The sequence below is a fragment of the Ptychodera flava genome, chromosome 12 (assembly GCF_041260155.1).
Source record: "Ptychodera flava strain L36383 chromosome 12, AS_Pfla_20210202, whole genome shotgun sequence".
NCBI lineage: Eukaryota > Metazoa > Hemichordata > Enteropneusta > Ptychoderidae > Ptychodera > Ptychodera flava.
Genome location: NC_091939.1, coordinates 35,230,750 through 35,255,207, shown reverse-complemented (window position 1 = coordinate 35,255,207; position 24,458 = coordinate 35,230,750). Strand labels below are relative to the sequence as shown.

Genomic DNA, 24,458 nt, shown 5'->3' with positions numbered 1-24,458 from the left:
TTCAGCGTGCTCTTTAAGCTCATTACTTTAATATATCATACATCTTTCAGCATGCCCTTCAGGTGCATGACTTTAATATACAAGGCATATATATCAGAGATATCAGGATGTTTCATATTTTTTGGCGGGCCCTTCGGGCGCCATACTTTAATAAATCAGAGATATCTTGATGTTTGCTAAGTGAAAGTGTACCATTATGAAATCTGCATTTCATATGAAAAGGATGACAAATTCCTGATACTTTTCTGTTCTCTCTGTGAGAATTCAGTATGAGAAAGCAACATGCACAAATATTTCACAATATATATTGATACAGTGACTTATTTTAGAGATAGAAAAATGACAAGATATCTTTCCTTCTCATTGATGCAATTATTTTCCTTTGTTTCATAGGTTTTCTGTAGAAAGATGCTTTTTTATGAACAAAATAACAGTTAAAAAAGGCAGTTTTGTCATTATTAGCTGTGCTTTTATGGTTTCAATGTTACACAAGAAAAGGTCCTCTCAGACACTGTACACATCGGATTTGGCTAAAAAAGCTCTCTATGGCTCCTCAGTAGATTTAATTGGATGGTTTGCAAGTCTTAACACCCAGCAAAGTTTTTGATTCACTGCTTTTTCCTCTTTGATATTAATGATTGACATCCATTTCTGTACAACAGTTCAGGACATCTGGTTATGCAGAGAAAGTGTGAAATACATTCACAGCTCATTCAAAATACAGCTCATTCAAAATGTACTGTATTTAAACTTTAAGATTGACACTTTGAAATTCCTGTCTTACAACTGACATGTCAACAATTTCACTAAAACATAGAATGACTATTTAAAATATAAATATATGTAAAATGTAAAATATAATATATATATATATATATATATATATATATATATATATATATATATATATATATATATATATAATTATGTCCATCTTTTGTTTTACCTTTGTCGCGCCCGGGGGGGGGGGGGGGGGGGGTCACCCTGTTTTTAAAATTTGGAATAGGGGGGGTCACCCTGTTTTCAAAATTTGGAATAGGGGGGGTCAGCCACTTTTTGACGTCGGCAAAAATAATCCACCGCCCCCCCCCCCCCCCCCCCCCCCCCCCCCCCCCCCCCCCCCCCCCCCCCCCCCCCCCCCCCCCCCCCCCCCCCCCCCCCCCCCCCACCCCCCCCCCCCCCCCCCCCCCCCCCCCCCCCCCCCCCCCCCCAGGCCGAGAAACTGACCAGTCCCTAGCCTCACAACAAATCCTAAACATGAGAGCAAAACCACTTGCAATGTATGACTTAGAAGTTGAAGACCTACATGTACACTGTTAGGCAACATGCAAGGCTGCCTCTGCAGAAACCCCCACAGACACAAGGATTGATCAATTGTCTCCATGCAATCAATGCTACCTCGTGATGCAATGGAGAGAACAGCTCAAGTGCTTGACTTGGCAAGACCAGTAAACTTGCCAGTTTGAATAGGACCAAAACAAACTTCATGCAGGTCAATATGATCCATAAAAATTGGTCCACATTGGTGTGCCACTATCTTAGCTAGCACTTTCCTGAAAATAGACACTGCTGGGAAAATGTATGCAAAGAACCCCACTAAGTTCACACTGAGCACGACGCAACATCCCACCAGAGGATCATGATGGAGGAAATACAAAGACCTGAGCTGCATTTTGCAACTGTGACTTCTCCAGGTCGCAAACAGGCCTATATGGAGTCGGTCCTAAATGGCAGGATTGTGATACATGGACAGACATAACTCATACTCTAGGGCAAGACAATTCTCCCTTGACAGAGCGTCCTCCAAAGTGTCATGTAATACCCTGAATGTGAAGGCCACTTGTAACCATTTCAGGCTTGTATTTTGATGTACACTACCACTGCAAACTTATTCAAGTGAACCATAACAATATTGTTGGAAAATTTGAGACAAAAAATGTTTCAAAGCAAGAAATCCTGCAATCATTAGCAATCAATACATGTAGCAAAGCTAGGCAGCCTTATCGTGATCATGATCCGTAAGCCCAAAAATATTTGATCGTTCACATGCACTCCCTAACCAAAATGGTCACATCCATGAAGATCAAGACATTTAATATAATGGGAAACATGACTCTTCAGACTTCAACTGAAAATCACATGACACAATAACGAGACACGTGCTATAGGAGGATACAACCATGTCCTCATTAGCATATTGTCCCCAGATAGCCACCACTACAGGATGAACCTTAAGAGTAGTTATCTGACTCTGATAAATTTATCACCCTCCCAGAGAATAGTTTCCATAGAATGAGGGATAGAGCTGAGAATGACTTGGACAAATCCTGCCAAGAAGAATAAAAGAGTCAAACTAAGCTGATAAAACTCTTTCACTGTGATATGTATTACTGCCCACACACAAAGAATGAGATTTCCGACTTGAGAAGATTTTTTCCTGCAAAGGGAAAAAACCTCTAGACTCAATGCCAAAATAAATCCAGCCTCAGACCAAGAACTGGACAACTTGCACTTGAACGAAGATTTGATTTGTCCACAACTAGAATCAAACTTAAGTCAATATCCTTCACCCAGGTAACCTGAGTGAAAGACGGAGTTGAATGGCAGGACCACCAATGTACAAGCCAATCATCCAGTCATATATTGATCAATATTGACAGCCTGTATAGGTATGCCAAACACAGGACCTATCACTCAGGTGAGGTCAAATATCACAACCAGAAACAATGCCTGCACCTAGAAAAGATTGATCAGCAATACAACCAGAGATCTATCATAGAAGCTCACTCCGAATGATAAAGAGTCTGATAGAACCATACTTTTCATGAAAAGTACATATTCTTATGTAAGAATTCCAAAGGGTGAAATCTAAACATATTTCCAGCCAAATGGTTTCTTGATAATAAGGAATCAATGAGTGTAAAACCCATCATTGAATGAGAAGTCTGAACAGCCCCTTATAAAGGGAGGGTATAGACCACCCCAAAACAATCAGCATGTGTTCATCCATGCATGCCTGCTGCAATTGCGTTCTGGACAAACATTATAGGCCAACCAGAGGCCTACTATCTTACAAAGACAACAAAACCAACAAGACAAAAATACAAACAAACAAGAACCACTGGGTCATCGATAATTTTTTTAATCTACAGCCTGACCAAAATAAAAACCAAAACAGGACTCAATGCTGGCAATAAGATAGGAGAAAACATAAGTGACCTTCCCATCATTTGACACATGCAGTCTTTTCCTCCGCTTGCACTTGCATGGTCAACAACCAATAGCATTTGCTCTGAAAAGACTGTCTTACCTTATCATGTAAGTGGCTTACAAAACCCTGATGGAAGACACTGCCACAAAGGATGTGGACATAAGTTCCTAAAACTAAGAAAAACTCCTCAAAACTGGAAGAACCTTTCAAGGGAAATATCCGTAGCAGTAAAAATTGGTAGATTTGCCCTAACAGCAGTAGGACCAGCCAAGGCCCATGTTGTTAGGGAGCACCCAAAAAAATCAACCATCAAAAAACAAACCATGGTGGTGAAAGGGTTATCAGTTTATTGTAAACTGTCTACTCACATGACCATAAAGCTGTGATCCCGCAGAGATGTAACTGGTGGTCCCTCAGCTGCAGCACGTTCATAGGAGATGCTGCAATATCCTTCTCTGCCTATTATAAGCGTTATCATGCAAATCAACAGATCAGACTGAAATAGGAGAAAAAAAGAATATTACAATCGGAAAGGAAACATCCATCCAGTCACTTTTGAACACTTCAGCCACAATATATACGTCATATTAAGGTAGTATGTGCCTCAAAAATCAAAGACATAAACTTTTGCCCAAACTTTCCTTCAGAAATCTGTCAACCTTTCTCTACCAAAATCAAGAATAGAAATCACGGGTCACCATGCAAATTTTGATACTATACAAGAAAACTACCCAAAATTTCCCAATATTCAAAATTCAAAATGGCCGCCGTCCCTGTGTTAAGCCTATGGACAAAAAATAAAATTTGCGATTCTCAAAAAACCAAGCCAATGAAAGTTTTTTCTTTCTACAAGATCTTAAAACTCAGTGCCCAAAAGTGGGAGATCAGAAAACAATTGCAAGAGTTTGAGAGTCACAATATGTGTCCCCAATGCGCCATCTACCTTAAGCTGATTTCAATTCGACTTATAGAAACTTGAGTAGTTCACCTATAGTGAACTGAATATCAAATTTCAAAGCAATGACACTTCTGCTTTCAGAGGAGAATGCAATTGTTAACTCTCAACAGACAGACGACAAAAGATAAGGGAAAGTCAACCTTTTTGATTAGCTCCCCATCACTGTCAGAGGAGCTAAAAAGCGTGCAAGGGCCCTTTTAATAGGTATCCCAAATGCATAGTGGATAGAGGTGTACAATGTAGCCATTGATGAAAAAATAAAAAATGTCAGATTTTTAAACCCTCACAACTTATTTATATTTTTTATATTTTCTACAAAATTAGTTTTATATGAAAGACAATTATCTCAGCTTTCTGTTGATATGAGTGGTTATTATGTTAACGAAATGAAAATTTACGAAAATTTAACTTTAATCCATGTGATCACGCACGTACGCGTGCAGGACGGCAAACTGAACGCACTCTACAAAATCAACACTGACGATTTCATGGCTAAAAATCGATTCAAAAATTTCAAAGTGTTCGCAAATCGTCCACAATTTACTATATCCGAGGGAAAAAATATATTTAAAAAGCTCATGAAGTGATCTTTTCGATTATGTACTTCGTTTTTTACAAACTATGTTCAACGCGCAGCGCCGTAGCCGAATAGGGTGCTATGTATGTGAGACTATTTGAGTCAAAGATGGCGGAAACCAGCGGGGCGATCGAATGCGATCGCGAGTCACCGTCTAAAATGGGTCTGTTAACGACACTGTTTTCCGAAATAAGTGAGTATTTTATGAAATAAAGAGTTTCGAAGATATGTTATGGTATTTTTCTGTGATAATTTCTGATTTACGAGCGATAATGTGAAACGATTTTTTACCTCCGTGAGATCTGTGTGGATGTTGTCATACCGTAATTCATAATTGCCTGTGTTGTCGGCCGATCTGAGTTGAGCGGGCTCGAGTACCGGCGAGCATATATACAATATTAAGTTGAATATCATCCGGAAAAAAATTAGAAATGATGCCAAGACAAAGTGTGAGCTATCTTTAACTCTATTTATCGACTCTTTCAACAAATGCGTGATTTTCATCGGATATATGTTATCTCTGACATATCAAAGATGGCGTTCATCGGTCAACTTGACAACAGAATCACACGTTGCGATGGCCCAAAAGTGCAATCATATTTTCACTGCCTTTTTCGAAGACATCGGTCAATATTTTGAGAATAGAGAAAAAAATAGTGAAAGCTTGGAAGTTTAAATTGATTTCCCCATGTTACAAAAAATTAATTTTGAAAGTATAATTATTAAACTATTCGAGACATAGACATCCTGGACATACTTGTGAAAGATTTTTACCATATCAGATTAATTAAACATGAATTTGATATTTTAGAAACTTATACAAAATATGAATCGCGCAACCAGAACTCTTGTAATGAAATGACTGGAGTAGCTGTGTGCTCCTACTCCCACTACACTTCTTTGAAGTTTGCCTCTGTATTGACAGTTTCTGTCTTGTTGAAATTTTATCTGTACTTGGTCCTTTGGATTAATGGCATAGTTTTAATAATTTTTTTATTACATTTCAGCTGATGAGACAATGCTTAATCTTAGGACTGTTTTCCTAGCTAGGGGTAGAGGTAGGCACCCAAAACTCCCAGATTTGCCGCTTACTAATCGGCTTCTTCTGCAAGTTTATGCCTTGATGACACAGTCTGGTTCATCTTGGGACAAAGCATGCACTTGGCTTGGAATGCTATTTCCAATGTACCCTCGTCATCGCTTTCAGTTACACATCAGGAATGCAGTAGATAGGGCAATAAGTCTATCAGATGAGTCTAGAGTGGAATTCTATGATCAGATAGCAATAGATGTCAACTACATAGGCAAGTTTTCAGCAAGCTTAGGGCTTCAACGAAGACATTTGCATGATTTTAGTGAATTACCATCATTAGCCAGGGAATGCCACGTGACAAATGGATTAGTGCTAGAACTCTCCGAGTTTTTTCATGCTGAGAAGCTCACTGTTACCCACTTGATGCATTTTTTGCAAGCATTGAATCCTGAGTTGACAGTTCCTGACACTAAATCCCTTAAGAAAGAAATAGATAGCGTGCAAAAGAAGTTCGGCAAACTTAATAAGAATAAGTCGCGCAATAATAATGCAGGGGCCAGTTTCAAAGATGAGATATTTCATGTAGATGGCAATCAGGCTGCTTCCACCTCATCACATCCTAAGAAAAAAATTAAGAAAGGTCCCACTTCAAGATCCAGTGCCAGGAGTGCTTTTACTTCAGAGGACAGTACTCGAACTACTACTGAAATATTGAAAATAAAGATATCTGCTCTGGCGGAACTTGTTGCAGAAAAACAGAAAGACATGAACAGACTTTCAAAATGCATTGAAGAAAAGGACAAAGTAATTCAAAACTTAGAAACAAAACAATCAGTCTTGAAAGCAAGAATTGTTGCAAAGGGTAAAATGCTGAGAGAGATGCAAGATCAGCTGAGACATGTAAGAGGTACAGCAGTCTATCAAAGAAGCATTAGAGTGTCAAAGAAGTTAGAAAGAAAAGAAAAGCAGATTAGAACACATATAGACACAAGTAACATTGACAAAGCAAAAATTGTGAATTTAAAGAGTCAAGTTCATGGTCTACAAACTCTAGTTAGTAAATATAAACTACTCAATCTAACAAATTCAGAGAAAGTGAAACAACTATCTGCTGAATTAAAGAGCTTGAAAGCAGAGGTCCTTGACCTTCAGTGTGAATTGCATAGTCAAAGTAGTAGTTCTTGCACTTTCCAAACAAGGGAAGGGTCAAAAAATAAATTTACAGATGCGATAGAAATGTGTTCCATGGAATTAGCAGGTGAGTGTGAGGTGTCATCAAAAAATGTCAAAAAGGTTATAAAGTGTGTGAGTAAGTGGCTGCATGATGAAAACATAAATGATAAAGACCTTCCCAGTGCATCTACTGTACAGAATTTTGTAGACAGGGCACATATTTTGGCTAAGTACCAAGTTGCAGAGGAGGGCACTTTAACAGAGCGGTGGGACTTGCACAGTGATGGCACCTCACGTGATCAAAAAAAGATCATAGGAAAACAAATAATTCTTGAAAACAATCAAACAATGTCTCTTGGTTTTTCGCCTGTTGCAGTAGAGGATAGCTCAACATTATTGGATAACGTAATCTCCATGATTGACGAACTGAGTGATCTATACTCAGAGTGTGATAACGTTGAGCGTGAAACTATCTTCAAGACACTGCTTGGAAAAATGTTTGCTGTTATGGGTGACCGATCTAGCGTCAATAAATCCTTTAATAAGCTTTTAACTGAATACAAAACTGAGTATTTTGGGACAGAAATGGACACCCACTTTTTATTCTGCAATGCCCATTTCCTTCTTGGTCTTAGGACAGATGTTGAATCGAAATTGAAGGAAATTGAAAGAGGTCACCTTGCATCAGAGCTTGGTCATGGTTTAGGTCGTGATGCCTCAACGAAATTCCAACGATTTAAATCTGCCTCTGGCTCTGCAACTTGTCGGTTTGTTAGGACTGGTTGTGATGTGCTTGGACCAAGAGGAGATGAGAAAAATGGCTGCAGAATGAAGTGGGTGTCCTTTCTGGATGAAAACTTGAAAAAGAAGTCATACATAACCAGTTTCAGAATGAATCGCTTTAATAATTTCTTTCAAGGGGCTGGTAGTTTAGCCCACCATGCTGCTGATATATCAGACTTTCTCACAAATTATTTTGAGTCTCTGAATATGAAACTGGAAAGTGTGCTACTTGACTGTAACTGTCAACAGCTTATTTCATTGACAAGAGCCCTGGGGATCCTGTACTATAAGGTGACTGGTCCATTTTGGTCAATGTTACAAAGTGATGTTGAATATGTTGACCAGTATATCTATATTCAAGCAATGCTTGAAAAGTTTCAAGAATGGGAAACAGATTCAACATCACTGATGGCAAGAGACCAAAATGGAGTGTTCAGATACAATCCCCGTAGGGATGAAGTGTATGACAGTTTGTTCTCAGATGATTTGATTACTTCACCATTGACTAAAAGTACACTGGAAAAACTGATGACATCATTTATTGTAGTCACAAAACGACAACTCATAGACTTCCTTCCTGGGGGAAAGTACAGTTCGGAACCCACCCAGGAACTGAGAAATGCCATGAAACATTGTAGATTAACAAATCTTGTTAGTGAGTACGAGTTTGGTGACTTGGATTTTGGCATGTTTAAAAGACGACATGCATCACTATTTTATCATTCAAGCATACAAATGTTGAAGACAAATCACACCATCTCAGAGTGGTTGTTTGCAAAACGTTTCGATGAACAACAACATTTGTTAAAGTTTGCTCGTTCAAAAGCTGTGGCTATGCGCCAAAAGTATAAGATGATTGAAAAAAATGTGAAAATTAAAACACAAGAAAGATTAGAGGAGACTCGAAAAAAAAAGCAAGAGAAAGAAGCAGCAAAAGCAGCTGGTCTACAAAACATAACGGAAAGTGTATTTAGCCATGGTGGGCCTTGCAAGAATGCAAGTGATGTTGCCAGGGTTTTGTCAAGGGTCAAATCAAAGACACAACAAATCAGTGTTCTGAAAAATGAAATTAGATACATTACGAAAGTGATGGGTAAGAAAGATGACAGGCTAATAATGGGAAGAAAGTCCTTTGATTGCCTTAACCCTTTCACCGCCAGTTCCCTGTATACAGGTCCAACCTTACCATAGAAAACAATGGATTTGGGACAAACCATGGTGGTGAAAGGGTTAAAACAGATTTTATTTCATATTTAAATTCCAATCCTTCTGCAGTTGCAGAATCTGGTTTAGTGCTACAGTCTGACAGTCAGCCTGAGAGTAGAAAACGAAAGCATGATCAGATTTCCAATTCAGATTCTGAATCAGAGCTTGCTGTTCATCTGATGAGTTTTCTGATGATGAGGAAACTGAATGGAACTTTCAGTATGAATTTACACGTCAAGGTGTGCCTGTCGCAGTAGCTTATAATCAAGGATACTTTATTGGTGAAGTTGTTGAGGCCAAATCTGAAGAGGTAGCTACAGTCCAATTCATGACAGCTGGGTATAGAAATACCTTTAAGTGGCCTTCTGTTGTGGATATTGATGAGTATGTAGAATCAAAATTTGTTTTTCATGCAGAATTTAGTATTATTGCAAAAGGTAGATGTTGTGTAGTGCCAGAGTTAGATGTAATAGAAAAAAGGTACAGTTTGTACCAGAGACTTTTCATGACTTGAGCAGCTAACTTTGAATCATCTGTTTACTTGATGAAAATGAATAACAGAAAATAAAAGCTGGTACTTACCTTACACATACGCTTTCTTTTTGCTTATTTTGCAATTTTTAGTGTAGTCTTTGATATAAAGTCATTTTAAAGAACAATGCTGAAAATTTGTTGTCCAAAATTAGCTATTTTGACATAGTCATCACAATCATGCTTTTTCGGAATTTCGGTCTTTTTAGCAGTTTAATCAAAAGTTGAGAACACATGGTAGCATATTTCAAACAAATATAGGTGAAGTTACTTGTTATTTGCAAAGAACAAGCAAAATTAAATACACCCTGAAAGTTTCATGTAATTTGCATTAACGGTTTTGATTTTGTATGAGATTGAAATTGTGGAATTTTCGGTGATTTTGGCAAATTTTATCACAGACTCTGAAAAATTGGCTAAATTTGCATTTTTAGGCCAATTTTTCTCCAAATTACAGTTTTCTGAAGTACACAGAAAAAAATAGGCATTACAAGGGTATCATTTAGTAACAGTACAAGTATTTTAAGACCCCTAACCTTGAAAGTTTCATTTTTTGAGCCTTGTGAAAATGCCCAGACGGCCATTTTGGATATTTTACGACCCCTGGAAAATGGGGTTTTCTCAAACTTTGTCAATAAATTGTGCTAAAAATCCACTTCTCATATGCTTTTTACCTTCCAAATGTCATTTTGTAGGTTGTTTCTCACTGGAAACTGGATAAATAAGTTGCTTTAGGCAAATTTTTAAAATTCTAGGAAGCCTTGAAAATGCCACTTTTCAAAATTTTGACAAGGTCATTTATCCAAAAGGTCAAATGAAGGTCAAATCTCGCTTAATCTTTGGATAATTTTAAAAAATAGGGTATCATTTTTCATCAAATTTTATGTTCTTTTCTGTGAAACTAACAAAAATATGAGATAAAAAAGTCAAAAAATTTCCTTGGGATACCTACTTTTAAAACTCTATTATAGTTTTCGTAATGAAGATAGGGCCCAGTCTACTCAAAAGGTGAATTTTCAACTTTCCCTAGTACAGTTAAGAGATTGTGCTTTGGACACAGCAGGGCCTCAAACATGCCAATTGTCTGTAACCAGATCCATCTTCACCATTGACAATCATAGGATTTGGGCTAAACCATGGTGGTGAAAGGGTTAACAGTTTATTGTAAACTGTCTACTCACATGACCATAAAGCTGTGATCCGGCAGAAATGTAGTGGGTGGTCCCTCAGCTGCCGCATGTTCATAGGAGATGCTGCAATATCCTTCTCTGCCTATTATAAGCGTTACCATGCAAATCAACAGATCAGACTGAAATAGGAGAAAAAAAGAATATTACAATCGGAAAGGAAACATCCATCCAGTCACTTTTGAACACTTCAGCCACGATATATACGTCATATTAAGGTAGTATGTGCCTCAAAAATCAAAGACATAAACTTTTGCCCAAACTTTCCGTCCGGAATCTTTCAACCTTTCTCTACCAAAATCAAGCATAAAAGTCAGGGGTCACCATACAAATTTTGCTACTATACAAGCAAACTACCCAAAATTTACCAATATTCGAAATTCAAAATGGCCGCCATCCCAATCCTGGAGAAAAATAAAAATATAAATATGCGATTCTCAAAAAACATAGCCGATGAAAGTTTTTTCTTTCTACAAGATCTTAAAATCAGCACCCAAAAGTGGGAGATCAGAAAACAATTGCAAGAGTTTGAGAGTCACAATATGAATCCCCGATGCGCCATCTACGTTAAGCAGATTTCAATTTGATTTATAGAAACTTGAGTAGTTCACCTATAGTGAACTGAATATCAATTTTCAAAGCAATGACACTTCTACTTTGAGAGGAGAATGCAATTGTTCACTCTCAACAGACAGACGACAAACGATAAGGGAAAGTCAACCTTTTTGATTAGCTCCCATCACTGTCAGAGGAGATAAAAAGTGTGCAAGGGCCCTTTTAAAACTCTATTGTAGTTTTCGTAATGAAGATAGGGCCCAGTCTACTCAAAGGGTGCCTTTTCAACTTTGCCTAGTAGTTAGGTGACTGTGCTTTGGGCAGAGCAGGGCCTCAAACAAAGACAATATCACCACTATTGCTATAACCCTTATGTTTATCAATGGTGAAATTCAAACTACTAAGTTCCTCCAAGGGGTTAAAGATTTAACCTCTTCATGCCAATTGTACGTAACCAGATCCATCTTCACCATTGACAATCATAGACTTTGGGCTAAACCATGGTGGTGAAAGGGTTAACAGTTTATTGTAAACTGTCTACTCACATGACCGTAAAGCTGTGATCCGGCAGAAATGTAACAGGTGGTCCCTCAGCTGCCGCATGTTCATAGGAGATGCTGCAATATCCTTCTCTGCCTATTATAAGCGTTACCATGCAAATCAACAGATCAGACTGAAATAGGAGAATAAAAGAATATTACATTCGGAAAGGAAACATCCATCAAGTCATTTTTGAACACTTGCAGCCACGATATATACGTCATATTAAGGTAGTATGTGCCTCAAAAATCAAAGACATAAACTTTTGCCCAAACTTTCCATCCAGAATCTGTCAACCTTTCTCTATAAAATCAAGAATAAAAGTCAGGGGTCACCATGCAAATTTTGATACCATACAAGCAAACTACCCAAAATTAACCAATATTCGAAATTCAAAATGGCCGCCATCCCTGTGTTAAACCTCTGGACAAAAAATAAAATTTGCGATTCTCAAAAAACCAAGCCGATGAAAGTTTTTTCTTTCTACAAGATCTTAAAATCAGCGCCCAAAAGTGGAAGATCAGAAAACAATTGCAAGAGTTTGAGAGTCACAATATGAATCCCCGATGCGCCATCTACGTTAAGCAGATTTCAATTTGATTTATAGAAACTTGAGTAGTTCACCTATAGTGAACTGAATATCAATTTTCAAAGCAATGACACTTCTACTTTGAGAGGAGAATGCAATTGTTCACTCTCAACAGACAGACGACAAACGATAAGGGAAAGTCAACCTTTTTGATTAGCTCCCCATCACTGTCAGAGGAGCTAAAAAGCGTGCAAGGGCCCTTTTAAAACTCTATTATAGTTTTCGTAATGAAGATAGGGCCCAGTCTACTCAAAAGGTGAATTTTCAACTTTCCCTAGTACAGTTAAGAGATTGTGCTTTGGACACAGCAGGCCCTCAAACATGCCAATTGTCTGTAACCAGATCCATCTTCACCATTGACAATCATAGGATTTGGGCTAAACCATGGTGGTGAAAGGGTTAACAGTTTATTGTAAGCTGTCTACTCACATGATCGTAAAGCTGTGATCCGGCAGAGATGTAACAGGTGGTCCCTCAGCTGCTGCATGTTCATAGGAGATGCTGCAATATCCTTCTCTGCCTATTATAAGCGTTACCATGCAAATCAACAGATCAGACTGAAATAGGAGAAAAAAAGAATATTACAATCGGAAAGGAAACATCCATCCAGTCACTTTTGAACACTTCAGCCACAATATATACGTCATATTAAGGTAGTATGTGCCTCAAAAATCAAAGACATAAACTTTTGCCCAAACGTTCCATCCAGAATCTGTCAACCTTTCTCTATCAAAATCAAGAATAAAAGTCAGGGGTCACCATGCAAATTTTGATACCATACAAGCAAACTACCCAAAATTAACCAATATTCGAAATTCAAAATGGCCGCCATCCCTGTGTTAAACCTCTGGACAAAAAATAAAATTTGCGATTCTCAAAAAACCAAGCCGATGAAAGTTTTTTCTTTCTACAAGATCTTAAAATCAGCGCCCAAAAGTGGGAGATCAGAAAACAATTGCAAGAGTTTGAGAGTCACAATATGAGTCCCCGATGCGCCATCTACCTTAAGCAGATTTCAATTTGATTTATAGAAACTTGAGTAGTTCACCTATAGTGAACTGAATATCAAATTTCAAAGCAATGACACTTCTACTTTGAGAGGAGAATGCAATTGTTCACTCTCAACAGACAGACGACAAACGATAAGGGAAAGTCAACCTTTTTGATTAGCTCCCCATCACTGTCAGAGGAGCTAAAAAGCGTGCAAGGGCCCTTTTAAAACTTTATTATAGTTTTCGTAATGAAGATAGGGCCCAGTCTACTCAAAAGGCGAATTTTCAACTTTCCCTAGTACAGTTAAGAGATTGTGCTTTGGACACAGCAGGCCCTCAAACATGCCAATTGTCTGTAACCAGATCCATCTTCACCATTGACAATCATAGACTTTGGGCTAAACCATGGTGGTGAAAGGGTTAACAGTTTATTGTAAGCTGTCTACTCACATGATCGTAAAGCTGTGATCCGGCAGAGATGTAACAGGTGGTCCCTCAGCTGCTGCATGTTCATAGGAGATGCTGCAATATCCTTCTCTGCCTATTATAAGCGTTACCATGCAAATCAACAGATCAGACTGAAATAGGAGAAAAAAAGAATATTACAATCGGAAAGGAAACATCCATCCAGTGACTTTTGAACACTTGCAGCCACAATATATACGTCATATTAAGGTAGTATGTGCCTCAAAAATCAAAGACATAAACTTTTGCCCAAACTTTCCTTCAGGAATCTTTCAACCTCTCTCTACCAAAATCAAGAATAAAAATCAGGGATCACCATACAAATTTTGATACTATACAAGAAAACTACCCAAAATTTACCAATATTCGAAATTCAAAATGGCCGCCATCCCTGTGTTAAACCTCTGGACAAAAAATAAAATTTGCGATTCTCAAAAAACCAAGCCGATGAAAGTTTTTTCTTTCTACAAGATCTTAAAATCAGCGCCCAAAAGTGGAAGATCAGAAAACAATTGCAAGAGTTTGAGAGTCACAATATGTGTCCCCGATGCGCCATCTACCTTAAGCTGACTTCAATTTGATTTATAGAAACTTGAGTAGTTCACCTATAGTGAACTGAATATCAAATTTCAAAGCAATGACACTTCTACTTTGAGAGGAGAATGCAATTGTTCACTCTCAACAGACAGACGACAAACGATAAGGGAAAGTCAACCTTTTTGATTAGCTCCCCATCATTGTCAGAGGAGCTAAAAAGCGTGCAAGGGCCCTTTTAAAACTTTATTATAGTTTTCCTAATGAAGATAGGGCCCAGTCTACTCAAAAGGCGAATTTTCAACTTTCCCTAGTACAGTTAAGAGATTGTGCTTTGGACACAGCAGGCCCTCAAACATGCCAATTGTCTGTAACCAGATCCATCTTCACCATTGACAATCATAGACTTTGGGCTAAACCATGGTGGTGAAAGGGTTAACAGTTTATTGTAAGCTGTCTACTCACATGATCGTAAAGCTGTGATCCGGCAGAGATGTAACAGGTGGTCCCTCAGCTGCTGCATGTTCATAGGAGATGCTGCAATATCCTTCTCTGCCTATTATAAGCGTTACCATGCAAATCAACAGATCAGACTGAAATAGGAGAAAAAAAGAATATTACAATCGGAAAGGAAACATCCATCCAGTCACTTTTGAACACTTCAGCCACAATATATACGTCATATTAAGGTTGTATGTGCCTCAAAAATCAAAGACATAAACTTTTGCCCAAACGTTCCATCCAGAATCTGTCAACCTTTCTCTACCAAAATCAAGAATAAAAGTCAGGGTCACCATGCAAATTTGATACCATACAAGCAAACTACCCAAAATTAACCAATATTCGAAATTCAAAATGGCCGCCATCCCTGTGTTAAACCTCTGGACAAAAAATAAAATTTGCGATTCTCAAAAAACCAAGCCGATGAAAGTTTTTTCTTTCTACAAGATCTTAAAATCAGCGCCCAAAAGTGGGAGATCAGAAAACAATTGCAAGAGTTTGAGAGTCACAATATGTGTCCCCGATGCGCCATCTACCTTAAGCTGATTTCAATTTGATTTATAGAAACTTGAGTAGTTCACCTATAGTGAACTGAATATCAAATTTCAAAGCAATGACACTTCTACTTTGAGAGGAGAATGCAATTGTTAACTCTCAACAGACAGACGACAAAAGATAAGGGAAGTCAACCTTTCTGATTAGCTCCCCATCACTGTCAGAGGAGCTAAAAAGCGTGCAAGGGCCCTTTTAAAACTCTATTATAGTTTTCGTAATGAAGATAGGGCCCAGTCTACTCAAAAGGTGAATTTTCAACTTTCCCTAGTACAGTTAAGAGATTGTGCTTTGGACACAGCAGGGCCTCAAACATGCCAATTGTCTGTAACCAGATCCATCTTCACCATTGACAATCATAGGATTTGGGCTAAACCATGGTGCTGAAAGGGTTAACAGTTTATTGTAAACTGTCTACTCACATGACCTTAAAGCTGTGATCCGGCAGAGATGTAACTGGTGGTCCCTCAGCTGCCGCATGTTCATAGGAGATGCTGCAATATCCTTCTCTGCCTATTATAAGCGTTACCATGCAAATCAACAGATCAGACTGAAATAGGAGAAAAAAAGAATATTACAATTGGAAAGGAAACATCCATCCAGTCATTTTTGATCTCTTGCAGCCACAATATATACGTCATATTAAGGTAGTATGTGCCTCAAAAATCAAAGACATAAACTTTTGCCCAAACTTTCCTTCAGGAATCTTTCAACCGTTCTCTACCAAAATCAAGAATAAAAATCACGGTTCACCATACAAATTTTGATACTATACAAGAAAACTACCCAAAATTTACCAATATTCGAAATTCAAAATGGCCGCCATCCATGTCTTAAGCCTATGGAGAAATATTAAAATATGCGATTCTCAAAAAACCAAGACGATGAAAATGTTTTCTTTCTACAAGATCTTAAAAATCAGCACCCAAAAGTGGGAGATCAGAAAACAATTACGAAAGTTTGAGAGTCAGAATATGTATCCTCGATGCATGATCTACCCTTAAGCTGATTTACAATTCGATTTATAGAAACTTGAGTAGGTCACCTATAGTGAACTGAATATCAAATTTCAAAGAAATGACACTTCTGCTTTGACAGGAGAATGCAATTGTTAACTCTCAACAGACAGACGACAAACGATAAGGGAAAGTCAACCTTTTTGATTAGCTCCCCATCACTGTCAGAGGAGCTAAAGAGCATGCAAGGGCCCTTTTACAACTCTATTGTTTTCGTAATGAAGATAGGGCCCAGTCTACTCAAAGGGTGCCTTTTCAACTTTGCCTAGTACAGTTAAGAGATTGTGCTTTGGACAGCGCAGGGCCTCAAACAAAGACAATATCACCACTATTGCTGTAACCTTTATGTTTATCAACAGTAAAATTTCAAACACTTCTATGTTCCTCCAAGGGGTTAAAGATTTAACCTCTCCATACCAATTGTCTGTAACCAGATCCATCTTCACCATTGACAATCATAGGATTTGGGCTAAACCATGGTGGTGAAAGGGTTAACAGTTTATTGTAAACTGTCTACTCACATGACCGTAAATCTGTGATCGGCAGAGATGTAACTGGTGGTCCCTCAGCTGCCGCATGTTCATAGGAGATGCTGCATTATCCTTCTCTGCCTATTATAAGCGTTACCATGCAAATCAACAGATCAGACTGAAATAGGAGAAAAAAAGAATATTACAATTGGAAAGGAAACATCCATCCAGTCATTGTTGAACTCTTGCAGCCATGATATATACGTCATATTAAGGTAGTATGTGCCTCAAAAATCAAAGACATAAACTTTTGCCCAAACTTTCCTTCAGGAATCTTTCAACCTCTCTCTACCAAAATCAAGAATAAAAATCAGGGGTCACCATACAAATTTTGATACTATACAAGCAAACTTCCTAAAATTTACCAATATTCGAAATTCAAAATGGCTGCCATCCCTGTGTTAAACCTATGGACAAAAAATAAATTTTGCGACTCTTAAAAAACCAAGCCGATGAAAGTTTTTTCTCTCTACAAGATCTTAAAAATCAGTGCCAAAAACTGGGAGATCAGAAAACAATTGCAAGAGTTTGAGAGTCACAATATGTGTCCCCGATGCGCGATCTACCTTAAGCTGATTTACAATTCGATTTATAGAAACTTGAGTAGTTCACCTATAGTGAACTGAATATCAAATTTCAAAGAAATGGGACTTCTGCTGTGACAGGAGAATGCAATTGATAACTCTCAACAGACACACGACAAACGATAAGGGAAAGTCAACCTTTTTGATTAGCTCCCCATCAACCCTTTTGATTAGCTCCCCAGAGGAGCTAAAAAGCTGGCAAGGGCCCTTAAAAAAGGCTACTGTTTTCGTCATGAAGATAGGGCCCAGTTTCTCAATGGTAAAATTTGAAACACTACTAAGTTCCTCCAATGGGTTAATGATTTAACCTCTCCATGCCAATTGTCTGCAACCAGATCCATCCTCACCATTGACAATCATTGGATTTTGGCTAAACCATGGTGGTGAAACGGTAAACAGTTTATTGTAAACTGTCTACTCACATGACCTTAAAGCTGTGATCCCACAGAGATGTCACTGGTGGTCCCTCAGCTGCCGCATGTTCATAGGAGATGCTTCAATATCCTTCTCTGCCTATTATAAGCATTACCATGCAAATCAACAGATCAGACTGAAATAGGAGAAAAAAAGAATATTACAATTGGAAAGGAAACATCCATCCAGTGACTTTTGAACACTTGCAGCCACAATATATACGTCATATTAAGGTTGTATGTGCCTCAAAAATCAAAGACATAAACTTTTGCCCAAACTTTCCGTCCGGAATCTTTCAACCTTTCTCTACCAAAATCAAGAATAAAAGTCAGGGGTCACCATGCAAATTTTGATACTATACAAGCAAACTACCCAAAATTAACCAATATTCGAAATTCAAAATGGCCGCCATCCCTGTGTTAAACCTCTGGACAAAAAATAAAATTTGCGATTCTCAAAAAACCAAGCCGATGAAAGTTTTTTCTTTCTACAAGATCTTAAAAATCAGTGCCCAAAACTGGGAGATCAGAAAACAATTGCAAGAGTTTGAGAGTCACAATATGTGTCCCCGATGTGTGATCTACCTTAAGCTGATTTCAATTCGATTTATAGAAATTTGAGTAGTTCACCTATAGTGAACTGAATATCAAATTTCAAAGCAATGACACTTCTACTTTGAGAGGAGAATGCAATTGTTTACTCTCAACAGACAGACAACAAACAATAAGAGAAAGTCAACCTTTTTGATTAGCTCCCCATCACTGTCAGAGGAGCTAAAAAGCGTGCAAGGGCCCTTTTAAAACTCTATTATAGTTTCGTAATGAAGATAGGGCCCAGTCTACTCAAAAGGTGAATTTTCAACTTTGCCTAGTACAGTTAAGAGATTGTGCTTTGGACAGAGCAGGGCCTCAAACATGCCAATTGTCTGTAACCAGATCCATCTTCACCATTGACAATCATAGGATTTGGGCTAAACCATGGTGCTGAAAGGGTTAACAGTTTATTGTAAACTGTCTACTCACATGATCGTAAAGCTGTGATACCGCAGAGATGTAACTGGTGGTCCCTCAGCTGCCGCATGTTCATAGGAGATGCTGCAATATCCTTCTCTGCCTATTATAAGCGTTACCATGCAAATCAACAGATCAGACTGAAATAGGAGAATAAAAGAATATTACAATTGGAAAGGAAACATCCATCCAGTCATTGTTGAACTCTTGCAGCCACAATATATACGTCATATTAAGGTAGTATGTGCCTCAAAAATCAAAGACATAAACTTTTGCCCAAACCTTCCTTCAGGAATCTTTCAACCTTTCTCTACCAAAATCAAGAATAAAAATCACGGGTCACCATACAAATTTTGATACTATACAAGAAAACTACCCAAAATTTACCAATATTCGAAATTCAAAATGGCCGCCATCCAAGTCTTAAGCCTATGGAGAAATATTAAAATATGCGATTCTCAAAAAACCAAGACGATGAAAATGTTTTCTTTCTACAAGATCTTATTGCTGGCGCAAATAAACTTGGAACAACGAAGTCCTTATATACACATAGGAAAACCTCTGGCGATATCCCAATATTGCCAAGTGATTAGCCAAAGTTGTATTGCTAGTGAGTTAGATCATCTTACAGTTTGTTTATCGAAATCACTGCGGGGTGCCCATACTGTGTTTCATAGACAAAAAGCCATAGCAGAGGCCGTTCAATTTGCGTGAACGATGGTACAAGAAAGGATTGACGTTTTGAGTAAAGTTACTTGGGTAAATTTCGATGAGCAGGGAACCTGTTTGAAGCAACCGTTTTGACAGACTTTCCCTTAAAATGAAGAAAGAGCGCAGGTGAGAAAACGGTAGGTGTTGTCATGGAGCTCGCTATCGTTTGGCTTCGTTTTGTTGTGCAGGCGTGTCATCATAAATGCCGTCATTTCCACTATCTCACAAAAATTGTAAATTGCGCCCGGCATTGTGGTTAAATCTGTATTTTTAACTTTCATTTTTATAAGTGATCAGCTTACGTTGAGGTTTAAAATGTGCGTCTCTTTCGGTACACGGACCTTTATTCACGTTTTACACCCATCGAGCGATGTAATATCTCGAGCATGTACTTCGACAATTTCCATTCAAAGTGACAGTGTTTCCTTGAGTGAAATTCAAAGTCGCTAAATTTCTAATTTCGTTTCGAAGAAACCGGTTTGTCCATAGACCTTCGTTTCTCGAGGATCTATGGTTTGTCGACCGGTGTAAAGTAGATGCGTATTCTAAGTGAGGAATAGACGGTTATGAAAATAACCAATGGTACCGGTACGTTACGGGTACGTTATCGGCCGTGCACCGATGTAAGTTGCTCGGTAAAACTTCCTGGCTTTGACGTTTTTTTTATCCAACATGTCGTAGCGAAATTCTGTGAGAACTGATACTGGCAAGGTTTCGGTTTCGGAGAATTTCAGTGTATCAGCTGATTATCAAGTTGAAATAAAGCGCGAGCGTGGATGGTCCGACTTGTTGCTGCTGGCCTACAGCGTGGCCCTGGCGTGGCGTGGCAGGGGAACTATGTTACAAGCATCCAACTGTCGGCCATAACCTCTACGGTCGCCATCGACGGCTTTCGTGATGTTGAAGAATAAAGTAAACCGTAGACAAAGCTAGACCTTTTCTCGGCTTTGTTTCTGAAAACCTCTCCTCAGAGGCAAAGGCGACGTAAACCGTGTCCAAGTCTCGGCCTTGACATGACACAAGAAAGTCATAGTTCAATCACATTTATTTGCGTGCGTCATACAGATGATATCATTATTCATAGGGGTATCCGATTGAAGTGGGTACATACTATTCTCAAGAAACGTACGATGAAAAAGGACAGGCTAAATAAAAATGTTTCAATCATATCATCAATTGCAAAGAACGCTGAAATGCTGCAGATTTTAATCGCTATGGCAAAGTTTGTTTTTTGACCTCAACGCACAGGCGCTCCTTAGCTGGGTAGCCTGCTAAGTAGATCGATTTTCGGATCGATCTATTGATCCCGTAGTCGATATGCCCGCCATCGACTACGGGATCAATAGATCGATCCGAAAATCGATCTACTTAGCAGACTACCCAGCTAAGGAGCGCCTGTGCCTCAACGTTATCCGATCGAGAACGTAAACTTGCTTTGACCCAAAGTTTGAAAATGTGTTTTCTGATCTCCCGCGGCATGGCCCGCAGCCTAGCCAGTGACGTCGACGTTTCGTACTTCGAATTCTGAGAGCTTAGTCACCACGATCAGCGGACAAGAAATTACTATTTTCAAATCGCCATCACCAAAAAATTACGGAGAAATGAGACAACACGGTGAGAAAAAAGGCATATCATCAATGATGTTGATAATCTACATTTTGCTTCAAAACGGGTAACTTTTCAAACCACCCAGATTCCCGATACCAACTTGCCCGAATTCAATTTGTTGGGCGAGCCAACGATATATTTTTCCTGCAAACGTAAAGAGACTTGCACTGTGCACTGAAAGGAATAGTTGGCGATATCTTTACCGAAACTGAAAAAAATAGCTAAAGAAGTAGCCATCTCTCAGGCAGTACACCGCCAAGGTAAACCTGAGCGTTCATATTCGACTAATGCCAAATGGAGCATTTTCAACGAAAACGGCGATGTCCAGGCGATGACTTATTTTTAAAGTTGAAGAAAAATGCTTAAAATTTTGGTTGTGTTAGTCAATCTATCGAAATATTTTTGTTCCAATTGATAAAATCATAGACAGTCTCGATTATACCATCCATAATTAATATTTACAGACTAACTCGACAGGGGGGGGGATGTGAATTTTAACACAAGGAACGCGGTACGAACGAACGTGTACAATCTCAAACAACGGGCGAGTTGGTTTCGGGCCAATATGACTAAAATCAGATTTAGGTTCCCTGGTCATTGAAATTTACCAACGTAACTTTACTCAAAACGTCAATTCTTTATTGTACCATCGTTCACGCAAAATGAACGGCCTCTGCTTTGGCGTTTTGTCTATGAGACACAGTATGAGCACCCCGCAGTGTTTTTGATAAACAAACTGTAAGATGATCCAATGCACTAGCGATACCGCTGTTGGCTGATTACTTGGCGATATAGGGATATTCCCAGCGGTTTCCCTATGTATATAGGGACTTCGGTGTTCCAAGTTTATTTGCGCCAGCAATAAAAATCAGCGCCCAAAAGTGGGAGATCAGAAAACAATTGCGAAAGTTTGAGAGTCAGAATATGTATCCCCGATGCATGATCTACCTTAAGCTGATTTACAATTCGATTTATAGAAACTTGAGTAGGTCACCTATAGTGAACTGATTATCAAATTTCAAAGAAATGACACTTCTACTTTGAGAGGAGAATGCAATTGTTAACTCTCAACAGACAGACGACAAAAGACAAGGGAAAGTCAACCTTTTTGATTAGTTCACCATCACTGTCAGAGGAACTAAAAAGCGTGCAAGGGCCCTTTTACAACTCTATTGTTTTTGTAATGAAGATAGGGCCCAGTCTACTCAAAGGGTGCCTTTTCAACTTTGCCTAGTACAGTTAGGTGACTGTGCTTTGGACAGAGCAGGGCCTCAAACAAAGACAATATCACCACTATTGCTGTAACCTTTATGTTTATCAATAGTAAAATTTGAAACACTTCTATGTTCCTCCAAGGGGTTAAAGATTGAACCTCTTCATGCGAATTGTCTGTAACCAGATCCATCTTCACCATTGACAATCATAGGATTTGGGCTAAACCATGGTGGTGAAAGGGTTAACAGTTTATTGTAAACTGTCTACTCACATGACCGTAAAGCTGTGATCTCGCAGAGATGTAACTGGTGGTCCCTCAGCTGCTGCCTGTTCATAGGAGATGCTGCAATATCCTTCTCTGCCCATTATAAATGTTACCATGCAAATCAACAGATCAGACTGAAATATGAGAAAAAAAGAATATTACAATTGGTAAGGAAACATCCTTCCAGTCACTTTTGAACACTTGCAGCCACAATATATACATCATATTAAGGTTGTATGTGCCTCAAAAATCAAAGACATAAACTTTTGCCCAAACTTTCCTTCAGGAATCTTTCAACCTCTCTCTACCAAAATCAAGAATAAAAATCAGGGGTCACCATACACATTTTGATACTATACAAGCAAACTTCCCAAAATTTAGCAATATTCGAAATTCAAAATGGCCGCCATCCCTGTGTTAAGCCTATGGACAAAAAATAAAATTTGTGATTCTCAAAAAACCAAGCCGATGAAAGTTTTTTCTTTCTACAAGATCTGCTTTGAGAGCTATCTACTCACATGACCGTAGGGCTGTGATCTCGCAGAGATGTCACTGGTGGTCCCTCAGCTGCTGCCTGTTCATAGGAGATGCTGCAATATCCTTCTCTGCCTATTATAAGTGTTACCATGCAAATCAACAGTTCAGACTGAAATAGGAGAAAAAAAGAATATTACAATTGGAAAGGAAACATCCATCGCGTCACTTTTAAACTCTTGCAGCCACAATATATACGTCATATTAAGGTAGTATGTGCCTCAAAAATCAAAGACATAAACATTTGCCCAAACTTTCCTTCAGGAATCTTTCAACCTTTCTCTACCAAAATCAAGAATAAAAATCACGGTTCACCATACAAATTTTGATACTATACAAGCAAACTTCCTAAAATTTACCAATATTCGAAATTCAAAATGGCCGCTATCCCTGTGTTAAGCCTATGGACAAAAAAAGTTTTTTCTTTCTACAAGATCTTAAAAATCAGCACCCAAAAGTGGGAGAACAGAAAACAATTGCGCAAGTTTGAGAGTCAGAATATGTGTCCCCGATGCGCGATCTACCTTAAGCTGATTTACAATTCGATTTATAGAAACTTGAGTAGGTCACCTATACTGAACTGAATATCAAATTTCAAAGCAATGACACTTCTGCTTTGAGAGGACAATGCAATTTCTAACTCTCAACAAAGGGTGTCTTTTCAACTTTGCCTAGTACAGTTAGGAACTGAATATCAAATTTTAAAGCAATCCCACTTCTGCTTTGAGAGGAGAATGCAATTGTTAAATCTAAACAGACAGACAACAAACGATAAGGGAAAGTCAACCTTTTTGATTAGCTCCCCATCACTGTCACAGGAGCTAAAAAGTGTGCAAGGGCCCTTTTAAAACTCTATTATAGTTTTCGTAATGAAGATAGGGCCCAGTCTACTTAAATATTAAAGCTAACAGACTTAGCACTTTTTATGAAAGACATTTTTGACAAAAAATGGCAAATATAGCCCCAAAAACACAAAATTGTAAATTTCAACATCATTTCAAAATATATCACTTTTTCTCATCCCTATGAATTTCATCATAATTTCAAAATGTATCACTTTTTCTCATCCCTATGAACCCATATACCAAATATCAGACATATCAGACTTGTACCTTTGAAAAACACATTTTTGGACCAAAAACTGCAGACATTAGCTCCAAAACAAAATCCCTATGAATTTCATC

The 24,458-nt window shown here is 38.4% G+C and overlaps 1 protein-coding gene across 3 annotated transcripts in view; it reads right to left on the bottom strand.

The window, feature by feature from the left end:
• The window catches only part of LOC139145742 (hydroxyacid-oxoacid transhydrogenase, mitochondrial-like), a 46,045-nt gene extending 22,655 nt beyond the window's left edge, over positions 1 to 23,390 (bottom strand). The window contains exons 1-12 of one of the 3 annotated variants that reach the window (XM_070717054.1): positions 23,259 to 23,390; positions 22,747 to 22,874; positions 18,954 to 19,081; positions 17,940 to 18,067; positions 16,925 to 17,051; positions 15,810 to 15,937; positions 14,800 to 14,927; positions 13,786 to 13,913; positions 12,773 to 12,900; positions 11,760 to 11,887; positions 10,654 to 10,781; positions 3,580 to 3,707 (exon numbers count right to left, since the gene is read on the bottom strand). In XM_070717054.1, coding sequence (XP_070573155.1) covers positions 3,580 to 3,643 — 64 coding nt within the window. In that variant the 5' untranslated portion in view covers positions 3,644 to 3,707; positions 10,654 to 10,781; positions 11,760 to 11,887; ... (7 more) ...; positions 22,747 to 22,874; positions 23,259 to 23,390. The remainder of the gene's footprint in view (positions 1 to 3,579; positions 3,708 to 10,653; positions 10,782 to 11,759; positions 11,888 to 12,772; positions 12,901 to 13,785; positions 13,914 to 14,799; positions 14,928 to 15,809; positions 15,938 to 16,924; positions 17,052 to 17,939; positions 18,068 to 18,953; positions 19,082 to 22,746; positions 22,875 to 23,258) is intronic. The other 2 variants (XM_070717055.1, XM_070717056.1) reach the window with 2 other exon arrangements.
• Positions 23,391 to 24,458: the final 1,068 nt, after the last annotated feature.